At 41.7% G+C, this 12,500-nt stretch overlaps 1 protein-coding gene across 1 annotated transcript in view; it reads left to right on the plus strand.

The window, feature by feature from the left end:
• LOC117498805 (palladin-like) overlaps positions 1-12,500 on the plus strand; it is a 16,966-nt gene that overhangs the window by 523 nt on the left and 3,943 nt on the right. The window contains exons 2-8 of the mRNA XM_034150950.1: positions 717-861; positions 2,582-2,686; positions 3,651-3,683; positions 5,806-6,024; positions 6,696-6,845; positions 11,049-11,137; positions 11,491-11,623. Of these exons, the coding sequence (XP_034006841.1) occupies positions 717-861; positions 2,582-2,686; positions 3,651-3,683; positions 5,806-6,024; positions 6,696-6,845; positions 11,049-11,137; positions 11,491-11,623 (874 nt within the window). The remainder of the gene's footprint in view (positions 1-716; positions 862-2,581; positions 2,687-3,650; positions 3,684-5,805; positions 6,025-6,695; positions 6,846-11,048; positions 11,138-11,490; positions 11,624-12,500) is intronic.

Genomic DNA, 12,500 nt, shown 5'->3' on the forward strand with positions numbered 1-12,500 from the left:
GCTCTCTGGTTCCTCGTCAGCTGATGGAGGACGACATGTTTACAGGAAAACTAAAGAGTCCGTTGAAACACACACACACACACACACACACACACACACACAACACAAACAAACACACACACACACACAACACACACACACACACACAACACACACACACACAACACACACACACACACCACACACACACACACACAACACACACACACACACACCACACATACACACACACACACACCACACACACCACATACACACACACACACACACACACACACACACACACACACACACACACACACACATCACCACACACACACACCACATACACACACACCACACACACACACACACACACCACACACACACACCACACACACACACACACACACACACACACACACACACACACCACACACACACACACACACACATAGGGATATTTCTGTCGTAGATTCTCCGTCTTTCTTCATATTAAATGATCTGATAAAATCTCTCCTGGCGTTCCTAGAGGACGTTTTTTCCCCTTCCAGCACATTCCATATTAAAGTGTGTGCCAGTAGTTTTTCATCATCCCCCCCCCCCCCCCCCCCCCCCCCCCCCCATGGCATTCCTGCAGCGATGAGACACATGTTGATGTAGAAGAGACATGAAGAAGTGGTCATAATAGGTGACCTTAGCAGATTTGTATTTATTATTTGATTTTGTTTCTCCAGCAAAGCGTTCCCCAGGAAGTCCTCGGTGACCCGGACCCCCCGCCAGTCCTCTGACTCGGACATCCAGGGCTCCAAAGACGCCGTGATCCAGGACCTGGAGAGGAAACTGCGCTTCAAAGAGGAGCGCGTCAGCAACGGGCAGCAGGTGTGTGTCCGTGTGTGTGTGTGTGTGTGTGTGTGTGTGTGTGTGTGTGTGTGTGTGTGTGTGTGTGTGTGTGTGTGTGTGTGTGTGTGTGTGTGTGTGTGTGTGTGTGTGTGTGTGTGTGTGTGTGTGTGTGTGTGTGTGTGTGACAGTCAGTAACACACATTAACAAGTCATGTAACTATTCATGGAGAACAGACCATAGATGTGGATTTAAGATTTCCACTTTAAAATGTTTTCTGCATCACATCGATGTAAATACTGCTATATTTTTATTTTACTATATTTTTAATGTTATTATAGTTTTCTTAAAATAGTTCTGTGTTTTTTATTTTATTTTTTACTTTCGGCCGGAGAATTCACAAGACATGTCACGGGCCACGGTCTGACCACACGGTGAAGAGCCCTCCTGTAGCTCCAGGTTCTAGTTCAGAGTGTAATAATCAACATTCTTCAATAGATAGACTAAACAGCTGAGGACACTGAATCACATTAGTTGTCTCTAACGGGCCGTCTCCACGGCAGCGTTAAAAAATCTTGAAACGCTTCTGCCCATTCACTTTGAATGGGGTGACGTCACTTTTTTTCGCTTTCGCCGAAATGCATTGTGGGCAGGCGAGCGGAGATTCTCAGGATTTTCAAGATCCAAAGTTGAACAATGTTCAACTTTTGAAGCTGAGGAGGAAGCGTCAGCCAATCAAATCCCGTGTACGCAAATCTGACAGTTCAAGCTCTAGCCAATCAAACGGCGTGTATGCTGGGAGAGACAGACCGCAGGTCATTTCCTCATATTCCAAAACATGGAGGAGAAATTAGCGGTAGCGAATCAATCACCCGGTGCTTTATGACCAGACCTACCGGGATATAAACCGGAGGAGCCAGGCATGGAGGGAGGTGGCAGAGACAGTGGTATGTTTTCGCCTGTTTTGAGGAGTTTATATCCAGTTTACTTCGGGCTTTTTGGCTTCATATGTCGCGGGCGGGAGATTCATGTGATTGGTTGATCGCAAAAAAATCCCCAAGCCTCAGATACGCCCACCTCCAAGATTTTTTTAACGCTGCCGTGGAGACGGCCCCTTATGGCTCGGGGTCATCTACACCCCGAGAAGGATGTGTTCCAGGTGTCCCACAACAATAACTATCTCTGACAGAGAGCTGCCCGGTCACAAGCTGGTAACATCAACAACTTGCTAGGGCAGCCCCTCCTTAAGGGAGATAGAGGCTGCTCAAGGGTTAGGGCATCTGCGTCAGAGGGGGAAAGGTCAACATGTACACAGAATTATTCCCTGACACCTTATACACATTTTTTTATTATAGTTATTTATATATAATATTTACTCCTATATCTTTCTCTTACTGTGTGAAACAAACTTGGAAATACACCTGATTCTGATATAATAAATCCATCGTGACGTGTTATAATATAACCAACTGTCGAAGCTTTAAAAAGAAAATCTACAAAGCAAAATCATAAATAAATACGTGCAAAAACATCCAAAAAGAATAGATTTGTGAAAGAGAAATAAAATAAGATTATATAGATTATAAAATATATAAAAAAATTGTAAAGTTTACGGCTCCACTGTCTCCATTCATAACTCCATCATTAACACATCATACAGTGTGTGTGTATCAGTGTGTGTGTGTGTGTGTGTGTGTGTGTGTGTGTGTGTGTGTGTGTGTGTGCTCTCACACACTAACCAGCTGACACATTAATCTGCAGAAGTTAACCTATGAGGAGAAGATGGCCCGCCGGCTGCTGGGGGCCGATAACGCCGCCACCGTGCTCCAATCAGGAGAGAGCGAGGAGGAGCCCAGCACCACACAGGTACAGGGGGGGTGCATACCTGAGGGGGGGGGGGTCCACATCTGGGGCAGTGCACACCTGGGGGGGTCCACACACACCGGAAGGTGAAAAAAGTCAGATCTTTTTGAAAAAAGTTGGAATTCTGCCATAAAATTAGGGAAAAAAGTCTGAATTTTGGGAAGATTGTCAAAACAAATGTTAAAAGTCAGGTTTCTTATAATGTCTGAAGAATCGGAATTTTATGGAAAATGTCAGAATTCTGAAAAAAGAAGTCAGAAAAACGAAAACTATTTTCCTTTTAAAACAAGACCCAATCTTTTGAAAAAAGGGAATTTTTGGAAAAAAGTTAAAATTTTCTTAAAAAGTCCGAGGTTTTCAATAAAAAATGTTTTTCACACCGAGACTCAGATCAAGGAGGAAAAGAAAAAGAAAAACCATGTCTTTATTTTACGAAATACAAATAAAAGGATAGAAAAAGTTCCAGGCCGCCAATCAGAGTTCATGAATGCAAGGCCCAATCAGAATCCAGGGAATCTAAATATTAGTGGACTGAGAGGGGGGGGGGGGGGTCCTCCCTGTAAACACTGCTGCTGGAGTTATGGGAGCGGAGGATAAACACTGTAAAGTCTGCAGAGCCACCATAAAAAGCTCTGTTTATACAAAGACCGGTGTGTGTGTGTGTGTGTGTGTGTGTGTGTGTGTGTGTGTGTGTGTGTGTGTGTGTGTGTGTGTGTGTGTGTGTGTGTGTGTGTCACCTCCACACACTGTTGGTTGTTCATTCACCTATAGGTGTATTTCTCTCTCTGTATGCCCAAAGGCTCGTTAGCATTAGTCCTAAGTCAAATAAAAAACTATGTATTTCTATGTTTACAACACACACACACACACACACACACACACACACACACACACACACACACACACACACACACACACACACACACACACACACACACACACTAACTGGCGGTGTTTCTCTCTGCAGGACGGCAGCTCTTCTGAATTTTTCCCTCAAAAGGTTTTTGTTCCTCTGTTTTTCTCTCAGTCTGTAATCGAGTTCACTCAAAGTCACTGCTGACGAGGCACCAGCTGCACACAAAGGCAGTGTGTGTGTGTGTGTGTGTGTGTGTGTGTGTGTGTGTGTGTGTGTGTGTGTGTGTGTGTGTGTGTGTGTGTGTGTGTGCTGAGCTTCCACTTTCACTGTGTTTCACAGTGGAGCTGCAACCGTCACAGAAATACAATCTGCTAACATTTTAACCAATAAAGATGAGATAATAAGATAAGAAGCACTTTATTGATCCCAATCTGGGACTTTTTCGTTGCAGCAGCATAAAAGACGAGGCATTGCACATAAGTAGAAATTAAAAGAGTACAAATAAACTATTCTAAAATGTAAAAATCTCAAAATAGAAATACAAAAGTAGAAAAATATACAAGTTGAAATGTACAGTCTACTAAATATGAAGCAGGATATTATATACATCAAGTTGGCTAACCCTTCCTGCAGACATGTCTTTAAACGCTGTCTCCAACCTCTCAAATATCATATTCAAGTGATTAAGTGGATAATTGAATGACATCACCTTGCACTTATCCAATTATCTTAGAACAGAATGAATCAGAATGACAGCGTTGCCGCTCCGCAGTGATCCAGGTGTGTCTGTAATCACAGTACAACATTCATAATATAGCGTGTGTGAAACTGGTTCAAGGTGGTTATTTCTCAGTTACCGTGTTCCAGCTCGATGCACACACACACACACACACACACACACACACACACACACACACACACACACACACACACACACACACACACACACACACACAGGGTCACGCGATGCATGTTGTCATGTTGCATTAAGCTTTAATTAGTGGTTTAATCAGAGAGGATGATGGAGGAGACGTGATGGAGGAGACGTGATGGAGGATGATGGAGACTTTAGAGAGACTCGTTCCTCAGGATAAGTGCAGGCTCTGCTGCCCAGGCCTCTCATTATCTGTCATTATCTGTGGGAACATCTGCAGAGGAGGGGGGCCACAGAGTGATGGAGCTATGTGAGGAAGAGTTAGGAAAGTGGGAGAAAGTTGGGAGTTAGTGACAGTGAATCAGAAGTAAAAGTAATCAAAAATTACGCAAAAAAATCCCAAATTGGCCTCAATAAAGTACCTCTGTTCTTATTTTATCTTCTTAAGTAAAAAAAAGTACTTAAGTAGAGTACAGAAGAGTTGGCATCAGATTGACTTAAAGAATCATATTTATGAAATGACTGCATTATGATTATTGATGCCTTCATGTGTTCACAGCTGCTAAAGGTGGAGCTAATTTTCATTACTTTACATAATGTTGGATATCTCAACCAAACTAATATTTCTGAGTTTGTTGGGAATTTTGAAAAAAGTTGGATTTTTGAAAAAAAACGATTTAATTCTGAATATTTGTTAATTATTGTATTTTTTGTATCAGCTAATAGTCTATATAAAACGGGAGAGAATCAGGACCACATTTTATTTAGATCTGACCAAAAGTTAGGTTGTTTTTCTTGCACCGAGATTGAAGTCAGAATTTAGAATAGAAAAAAACGTTGGAATTCTGAAAAAATCTGAATTTCGAAAAAAGTTAGAATTTCGAGAAAAAAAATTTTTTGCACTGAGATTAAAGTCAGAATTTTGAACAAGAAAAAGTTGGAATTCAGAAAAAAAGGCGGAATTTTGGAAAAAGGCGCAATATCGATAAAAAAGTTGGAACTTTGAAAAAGTTGACATTTTGCAAAAACGTTGGAGTTTTGAAAAAAGTTAGAAATCTGAGAAAAAATAGGGAACTTTGAAAAAAGTCAGAATTACGAGAAAAAAAAGTTGGAATTTTGAAAAAATATTTAAGAAGTCAGGATTCTGAAAACTTCACAATGTCGTAAAAAGTCAGAATTTTATGAAAAAAGTCAGAATTTTGAGAGAATTAAGTTAATTAATTTTTTTTGAATGAAGTTAATTCAAAATGCTTCTACTTGGTATACAGACGAAGGGTAAAAAGCATCCTCACCCCCCCTCCCCTGTGTAATGAACCCTTGTGACTGAGTGTGTGAAGTAGAAGCTGAAATCGCTCTGAATTGATGCTTCATTCCCTCCATGTTTCCTCTCAGGAGTACAAGGTGTCCAGCTTCGAGCAGCGCCTCATCAGTGAGATCGAGTTTCGTCTGGAACGCTCCCCGGTGGAGGAGTCGGACGAGGACGTGCAGCACGACGAGGACTCTGCGGGGGGAGCGGCGCCCTCCTTCCTCCAGAAGATCAAACACTACAAAGTGTTCGAGGGCATGCCGGTCACCTTCTCCTGCAAAGTGACCGGAGACCCCAAACCCAAGGTGAGAGGACCATCCTGAGAGAGGTAGCTGAGTCAGGAGGGCACCATAGAGTCTGAAAAACGATGGTTGTTACCAAGTGGCTGAATGGGACTACAGAAGTCGTGGAGGACGTTGTACGTCATTACGCCGAACACGTGAACACTCCTCTAAGTTAGTTAGCCCTGTTCTGCTTGAAAGCAAGTCCCTGCCTCCTGCTAACTGTTCAAACAAACGCTTCAACTCGTACCATTTAGAATCTGTGTGTTTGAATATGGATCTGAAGTTGGCGTGACGTTGAAGTCGTGCTGCTGGACTCGCCTGTAGTTCCTTTATAGCATAACGTTAGCATTTAGCTTCTGGCCATTAGAGTTATGATTAGAACATTATAAAAGTAGGGTAGACGTGTGGAGATGATCCGGCTGAACAAAACATTTATCAAACAGGTTTCCACAGACCTTATTTTTTACAATATTCCAAAATCCTCTGGAGAAACCTCTTAGCTTTTTTGTCGAGGGAACCCATGCGCAGCTTCCTGCAGGGTATATACGTCATCCCTGCTCCGCTCTATTGGACCATCATTGACTAAATACACTTCATGCTGTAGTGAGGAAGACTTGAAGCTAGAGGTCACACATCAAGCGTTGTTCCCTCGTAGACTTCTATATCACAGCTTTCTTTCTGTCCTGCTGCAGGTGTACTGGTTCAAAGACGGGAAGCAGATCTCAAAGCGCAGCGAGCACTACCGGATCAGCCGCGGCTCCGACGGGACGAGCTCCCTCCACACCGCCAACGCCTCGCTGGACGACGACGGGAACTACACCATCATGGCCGGAAACCCCCAGGTGAGCAACAGGAAGAAAATCTGTGCACCTGACTCATTATCACACTTACATTTAGTACGGTAGGAAGAAATAACACAACATCGGTTCTGATTGGTCTAAACCAGGGGGGTCCAAACGTTCTTCACCGAGGGCCACATACAGAAAGATATACGAAGGTGTGGGCCGCTCACTAGAGGTATACACTCATAAGTTGAGTTATAAGTTAGCAAAATGAATCAAATGTAGGTAAATGATGGTTAATACTTGAGTATGCTTTAAGGCGAGACACCCCAGGTGAATAGGGTAATTTTTTTAACTTAAAGATATCAGCTAGAAATGTCTCCAGTTAGTTACTTACAAAAAGGCAATTGTTTTTTGTATTACAAGTTTTCTGAAATAGCATGTTTAAATATGCAAATGACCCATTATCTCATGAAATATGCGCATATTTTAACACATTTCAGGAACCGAAATCTGAACTTTGGATAAAGCCAGGATCAAAGTTATTGTTTCATTTTGTAGTCATATTAGTATCTAAGGCTTTTACAGAAGGGATTTTGGATATCTCTTTGTATCACTGTATAAATCAGAAAATACTGTCTACAGCCCTAAAATATCAATTTTCACCATGTTTTTAGGTATAAAATGTTATATAATTCAGGCTATGAATTATATATGACCAAACCCTTCTGTAAAAGCCTTCATAATATTGATAGGAATATAACTGGAAGGTTTGGTGTATGTAACTGCTACTGAAGTGGACATTTCGAACTCAGAGTAGGAGAAAAAACTCATTTTGAGAAAACGACCTTTAAAGATTTGCAGTGTGACGCTAGCTAAACCCTCCTGTTATCTGGATGATAGCTTGCGCATCGACGCACTCCGTGAAGGTATTTCATGTTCGGGGTCATTTGTTTTTTGTATAACCTTGCTTTGTGCAAGTGACAATTGTTGTCGTCTTCTCTGTGAACGTTTTTTTCACCGTTATTTTGCCATTTTCAGATTTAAATTTCTAGCGGAAAGCTAACCAGGAAGTGCTTTAGCACACCACGTGACGCATCTGAACGAATCACGTTGTCAGAAATTGACACCAGCCAATGAGATTTCGTTTCTTGGTTTAAGACCCCTTTGCACTTTCACGATTGGTTGCTGATACAAAGGAAATGACCATATTTGGATCCGATGAGATTGTGCAGGAGAAACGGAGCTTTCCAACGATACCTCTGAAGACATGGTGCAAACAGCGGTCGCGGTACTTTATGTTACGTTAGAATGCTAACTTTTGGTGAATTTAGGAGAAATCTACAGACGCAAATAGACAAACTATAGTAAAATAAACACTTAAATGTGTATTTTGTACGTTTTCCTTCCAAAAGCCTGAAAGAAAACATGTTATGGAATCAAAATAGCACAAAATCTCAAAATTGACCAGTGCAGGAAAAACGATGTTTTTGCCTGCCATGTCTCGCCTTAAGAAAACAACAGCCTACATCCCAGCTCTCCAGAGGGTTTACTTTACTTAGTTAGCAGCTCATTCCTTAACCTGAGACCCCGGTACCGGGGCACTGCCGCAACATCTTGCAGGAAACAGTGTCTGAGGGCATGTTCATTTAATAAAACTATGAATGTTTTATATCCATGTAACGGGAAGAAACTCATCTAACTGATCATTATTTTTTTTTTTTCAAAAGAAAACCCACAATGCTAACACTGAGCCTCTGAATTAGCAACGAGCGAAAAATGCTAACACCTTACTGCACCAAAGATTGATTGATTGATTGAAAAGTTTATTAACAGCTTGTATATTGGGTACAGTACAGTACAGCTCAAAACATACAATTGTTAAGGGGATGCAGACCAGAGAAAGACTTTCGTCTTGTTTACATCAGGGTCCCCCATTTCCAATTCATCATATCATTTAAGACATATAAGACATATTTGACATACAGATGGCTTATTTACAATTTACATACAGGTGGTTTTTTACATACAGATGGCTTATTTACAATTTTCATTTTAGATTTCGTTCTAATACATCCTAACCGGACATTTAAGACATACCAAGTCTACAGATATACAGTTAGTAACAGAGTCTAAAATGCGAGTATATACATAGATGGGGGGGGGAAGCTGTCCATTGTACGACAGGTTGAGATTTGTACCATTACCGGGGCCAGTTTTGCAATGCTTTCCCCCGAAGGTGCTCTTTAAGAGAGGTTTTGAAGGTAAGTATAGTTTTACTTTCCTTTACAGTTGTGGGAAGAGCGTTCCACCTTGATGTGGCATAATTGCGAAACGTGTATTCCCCTTTTTTTGTGCCAAATCTGGGTTTTACATGATTTGTGGAGCTCCCTCTGGTGTTATGATCATGGTATTCCTTGACCTTTGGGAAGAATTTTGACATGTACATGGGTACCATAGAGGTGTAGTGGATCTTGTAGACCAGGCCCATTGCAAGTAGCTGTACTCTGTCGTCTACTCTAGATCACTCACAAAACCTTATTATTTATCTTTTCACCACATCCAACACCTCGATTCACATCGTGAGGTGACAGAGAATCTAACGACACCGACATTACCACTGAATTATACGTATTTGCGACGTTATAAGCAAAAACGGACATCAAAACAGGTGACGCTAGGTAGCTAAAAATGCTAACATTTTTACCTTGGCTCTGTAGTCTCTCCAAAGTGGTCTTCAATGGCATTACAACGATAAAAACGCTGCTGAAGTTAATCCATAGGTTAATCTAATGTGTCTGTGTCCCTTTGAAATGATTTCTGATAATCCATAAGCATTAAAACTGCTTTTCCATTTCCAGATGTCAAAGCTAGAGATAGGTCCACTCTGATGCAAAATTACATGCGCGAAGCCCCCACCTTTTCTCTTCACAACGTGTGTGTGTGGGGGACTCCCCCTTCGATTCTATTGGCTCTAACGGTCAGAAAGAGGTGTCAACCATCAAAATCGAGCAAGGAGGGCCAGAGATATGGAAAATCCACCCAAATGACCCCAGAAGTGATTTCTTTTTGCTAAATCTCTCTAAAAAGGTCAAATTTCACTTGTTTTGCATCAATCTTGATACAGGGTACTTATTATATGTTGTACTTTGGATTCCTAAAGCTTTTAGTCTACTAACCCATCATCCAAGGGTAGTTTTCACTATAAGTAAAAAATAATTTTTGGACGGACACTATAATTTACAGATTTTTACTATGTAAAATCTGAATTTTCTTTAAAATAAAAAACATCTATATTGATTCTGACTTTTCTACATCCAACTCACAGGTTTATCATTACTTTGAGAATAAAGATTATTAATTTAACCATTTTAGAAGTGAAGATATGGTCGTTTGTTCTGGGAATGTCATTTTCGAGTCTGAGACCTGAAAAACAGGCTCAGGGCTTAACAGGTTAAAACAGAAGCTTCAGATTGCTGATAATAAGAGGAAATATGAAGGGTCTATTTCAAGCTTGTTATGAAAATAAGTTATTGGGCTTTTTTCTTATCAACTTAGATTTTATAGAACATGTTTTCAACTTGAATTGACTGACTTTATTTGAAAAAGTGGGTTTATTAACACATGAGGAAGAAGTACAATACAAGACCAGTCCAGGTTTAATTTGAGGGCCATACTTCATCATGCTTTTTAGAGTTTGCTGAGGGCCGATTCAAAATGGCCCGCGGGCCGCATTTGGCCCCTGGGCCGCAGTTTGGACACCCCTGGTCTAAAGCTTTGAACTCTTGGACAGAGAATCAGAATCAAATCAGAATCAGGTTTATTGCCAGGTACGTTTGAACATACAAGGAATCTGCTTTGGTGTCTGCTGCTGCCAACATAAACAATCTGAACAAATAAGCTGAAGGTAAGAACAAATATTTATAAGGATAATAAAAATAGGTATTTTTAAGAAACAATTTAGCATTAAAAAAGGCAAGTGTTTACACCAAATGTAAATGTAACTATATCAATAACCTTAAAAGCTAAAAAACTAAAAACACTTAGGACAATGAGTATACGGCAACCAATGTATTCTTTTTTTAAGAGGAGGGCTGTGCAGACATGCATTTGCAGACATGTGCAAAACATAGTCAGAGAGTTGAGCATGAACATGGCTCACAGTGTTACAAAAGACAAACAAGAACAAGATGTGCAATAATCAAAAGTAAAAATCACATGAAAAACACTTTTATCAATAATGACCCCCCCCCCCCCCCTCAGGGCAGGGTGAGCTGCACTGGCAGGATGATGGTTCAGGCCGTGAACCAGAGAGGACGCAGCCAGCGCTCTGCACCCGGACACATGCGCAGGTACGTCCAGGAGGAGAAGAAGATGTAACCAAAATAAGATCAAATATGTTAACCCTAACCCTAACCCTCCTAGTTACCCTGGTCTTACTGAAACCTGAATCAGAATCAGATGGCAGCAAAAAACACAAACTAAATCTAGATGTTTTTAACCCTGAATCCTGATAAATATTCTGGTATTTATATTTGATATAAATGCTTTATAATGGTCAGTGCCGTAGAGACTGAGTGTTTCAGTGTGTGTTGCTTATTGTGTGTTATCATTCATAATCAGCCATAAATCACATCTTCTCTGTTAGACATTATTTCATTTGTATTCATGGTCCTTATCTAACTTTGAGCATTTCTTATTAAAGGCCCCGGTCCCGGTCCAGAGACAGCGGCGATGAGAACGATAACATCCAGGAGAGACACTTCAGACCTCACTTCCTGCAGGCGCCCGGAGACCTGATCGTTCAGGAGGGGAGGCTCTGTAGGATGGACTGCAAGGTACACACACACACACACACACACACACACACACACACACACACACACACACACACACACACACACACACACACACACACACACACACACACACACACACACACACACACACACACACACACACACACACACTAACACACACACACACACACACACACACACACACGTATACATCACCTCAGGGGACATTACATTGACTTACATGCATTTCCTGGAGACTTATGCTAAACTCAACCATAACGGCCCGTCCACACAGCGGCGTGCGTTGAAGCTTGCTCCATTCACTTGAATGGGGTGACGTCACGCTTCGCCGAACTGCATTGTGGGGAGCGTAGCTACGCGTTGCTCGCTGCAAAAGTTGAGCCATGTTCAACTTTTGAAGCTTCTGAAGCTTCGGTGGAAGCGTCAGCCAATCAAATCCCGTTTATGCAGCCAATCAAACCGCCTGTATGCTGGGAGAGACACACCGCAGGTCATTTCCTCATATTCCAAAAAATGGAGCAAGCTTCAACGCACGCCGCTGTGTGGACGGGCCGTAACCAACACATGCCTAACCCTAACCCTAACCCTGAACCTAAAATGAATGATTCCCCTTATGAGGACCTCCATGTTGTCCCCATAAGGGAGGTGAGTCCCCACACGTGACTGTGTAAACAGATTTAGGTCCCCACAAGTATAGTAATGCTAGGCCACACACACACACACACACACACACACACACACACACACACACACACACACACACACACACACACACACACACACACACACACACACACACACACACACACACACACACACACACACACTCACACACACACACACACACACACACACACACACACACACACACACACACACACACACACACACACAC

This window comes from Trematomus bernacchii, unplaced genomic scaffold (assembly GCF_902827165.1).
Source record: "Trematomus bernacchii unplaced genomic scaffold, fTreBer1.1, whole genome shotgun sequence".
In the NCBI taxonomy this organism is placed as follows: domain Eukaryota; kingdom Metazoa; phylum Chordata; class Actinopteri; order Perciformes; family Nototheniidae; genus Trematomus; species Trematomus bernacchii.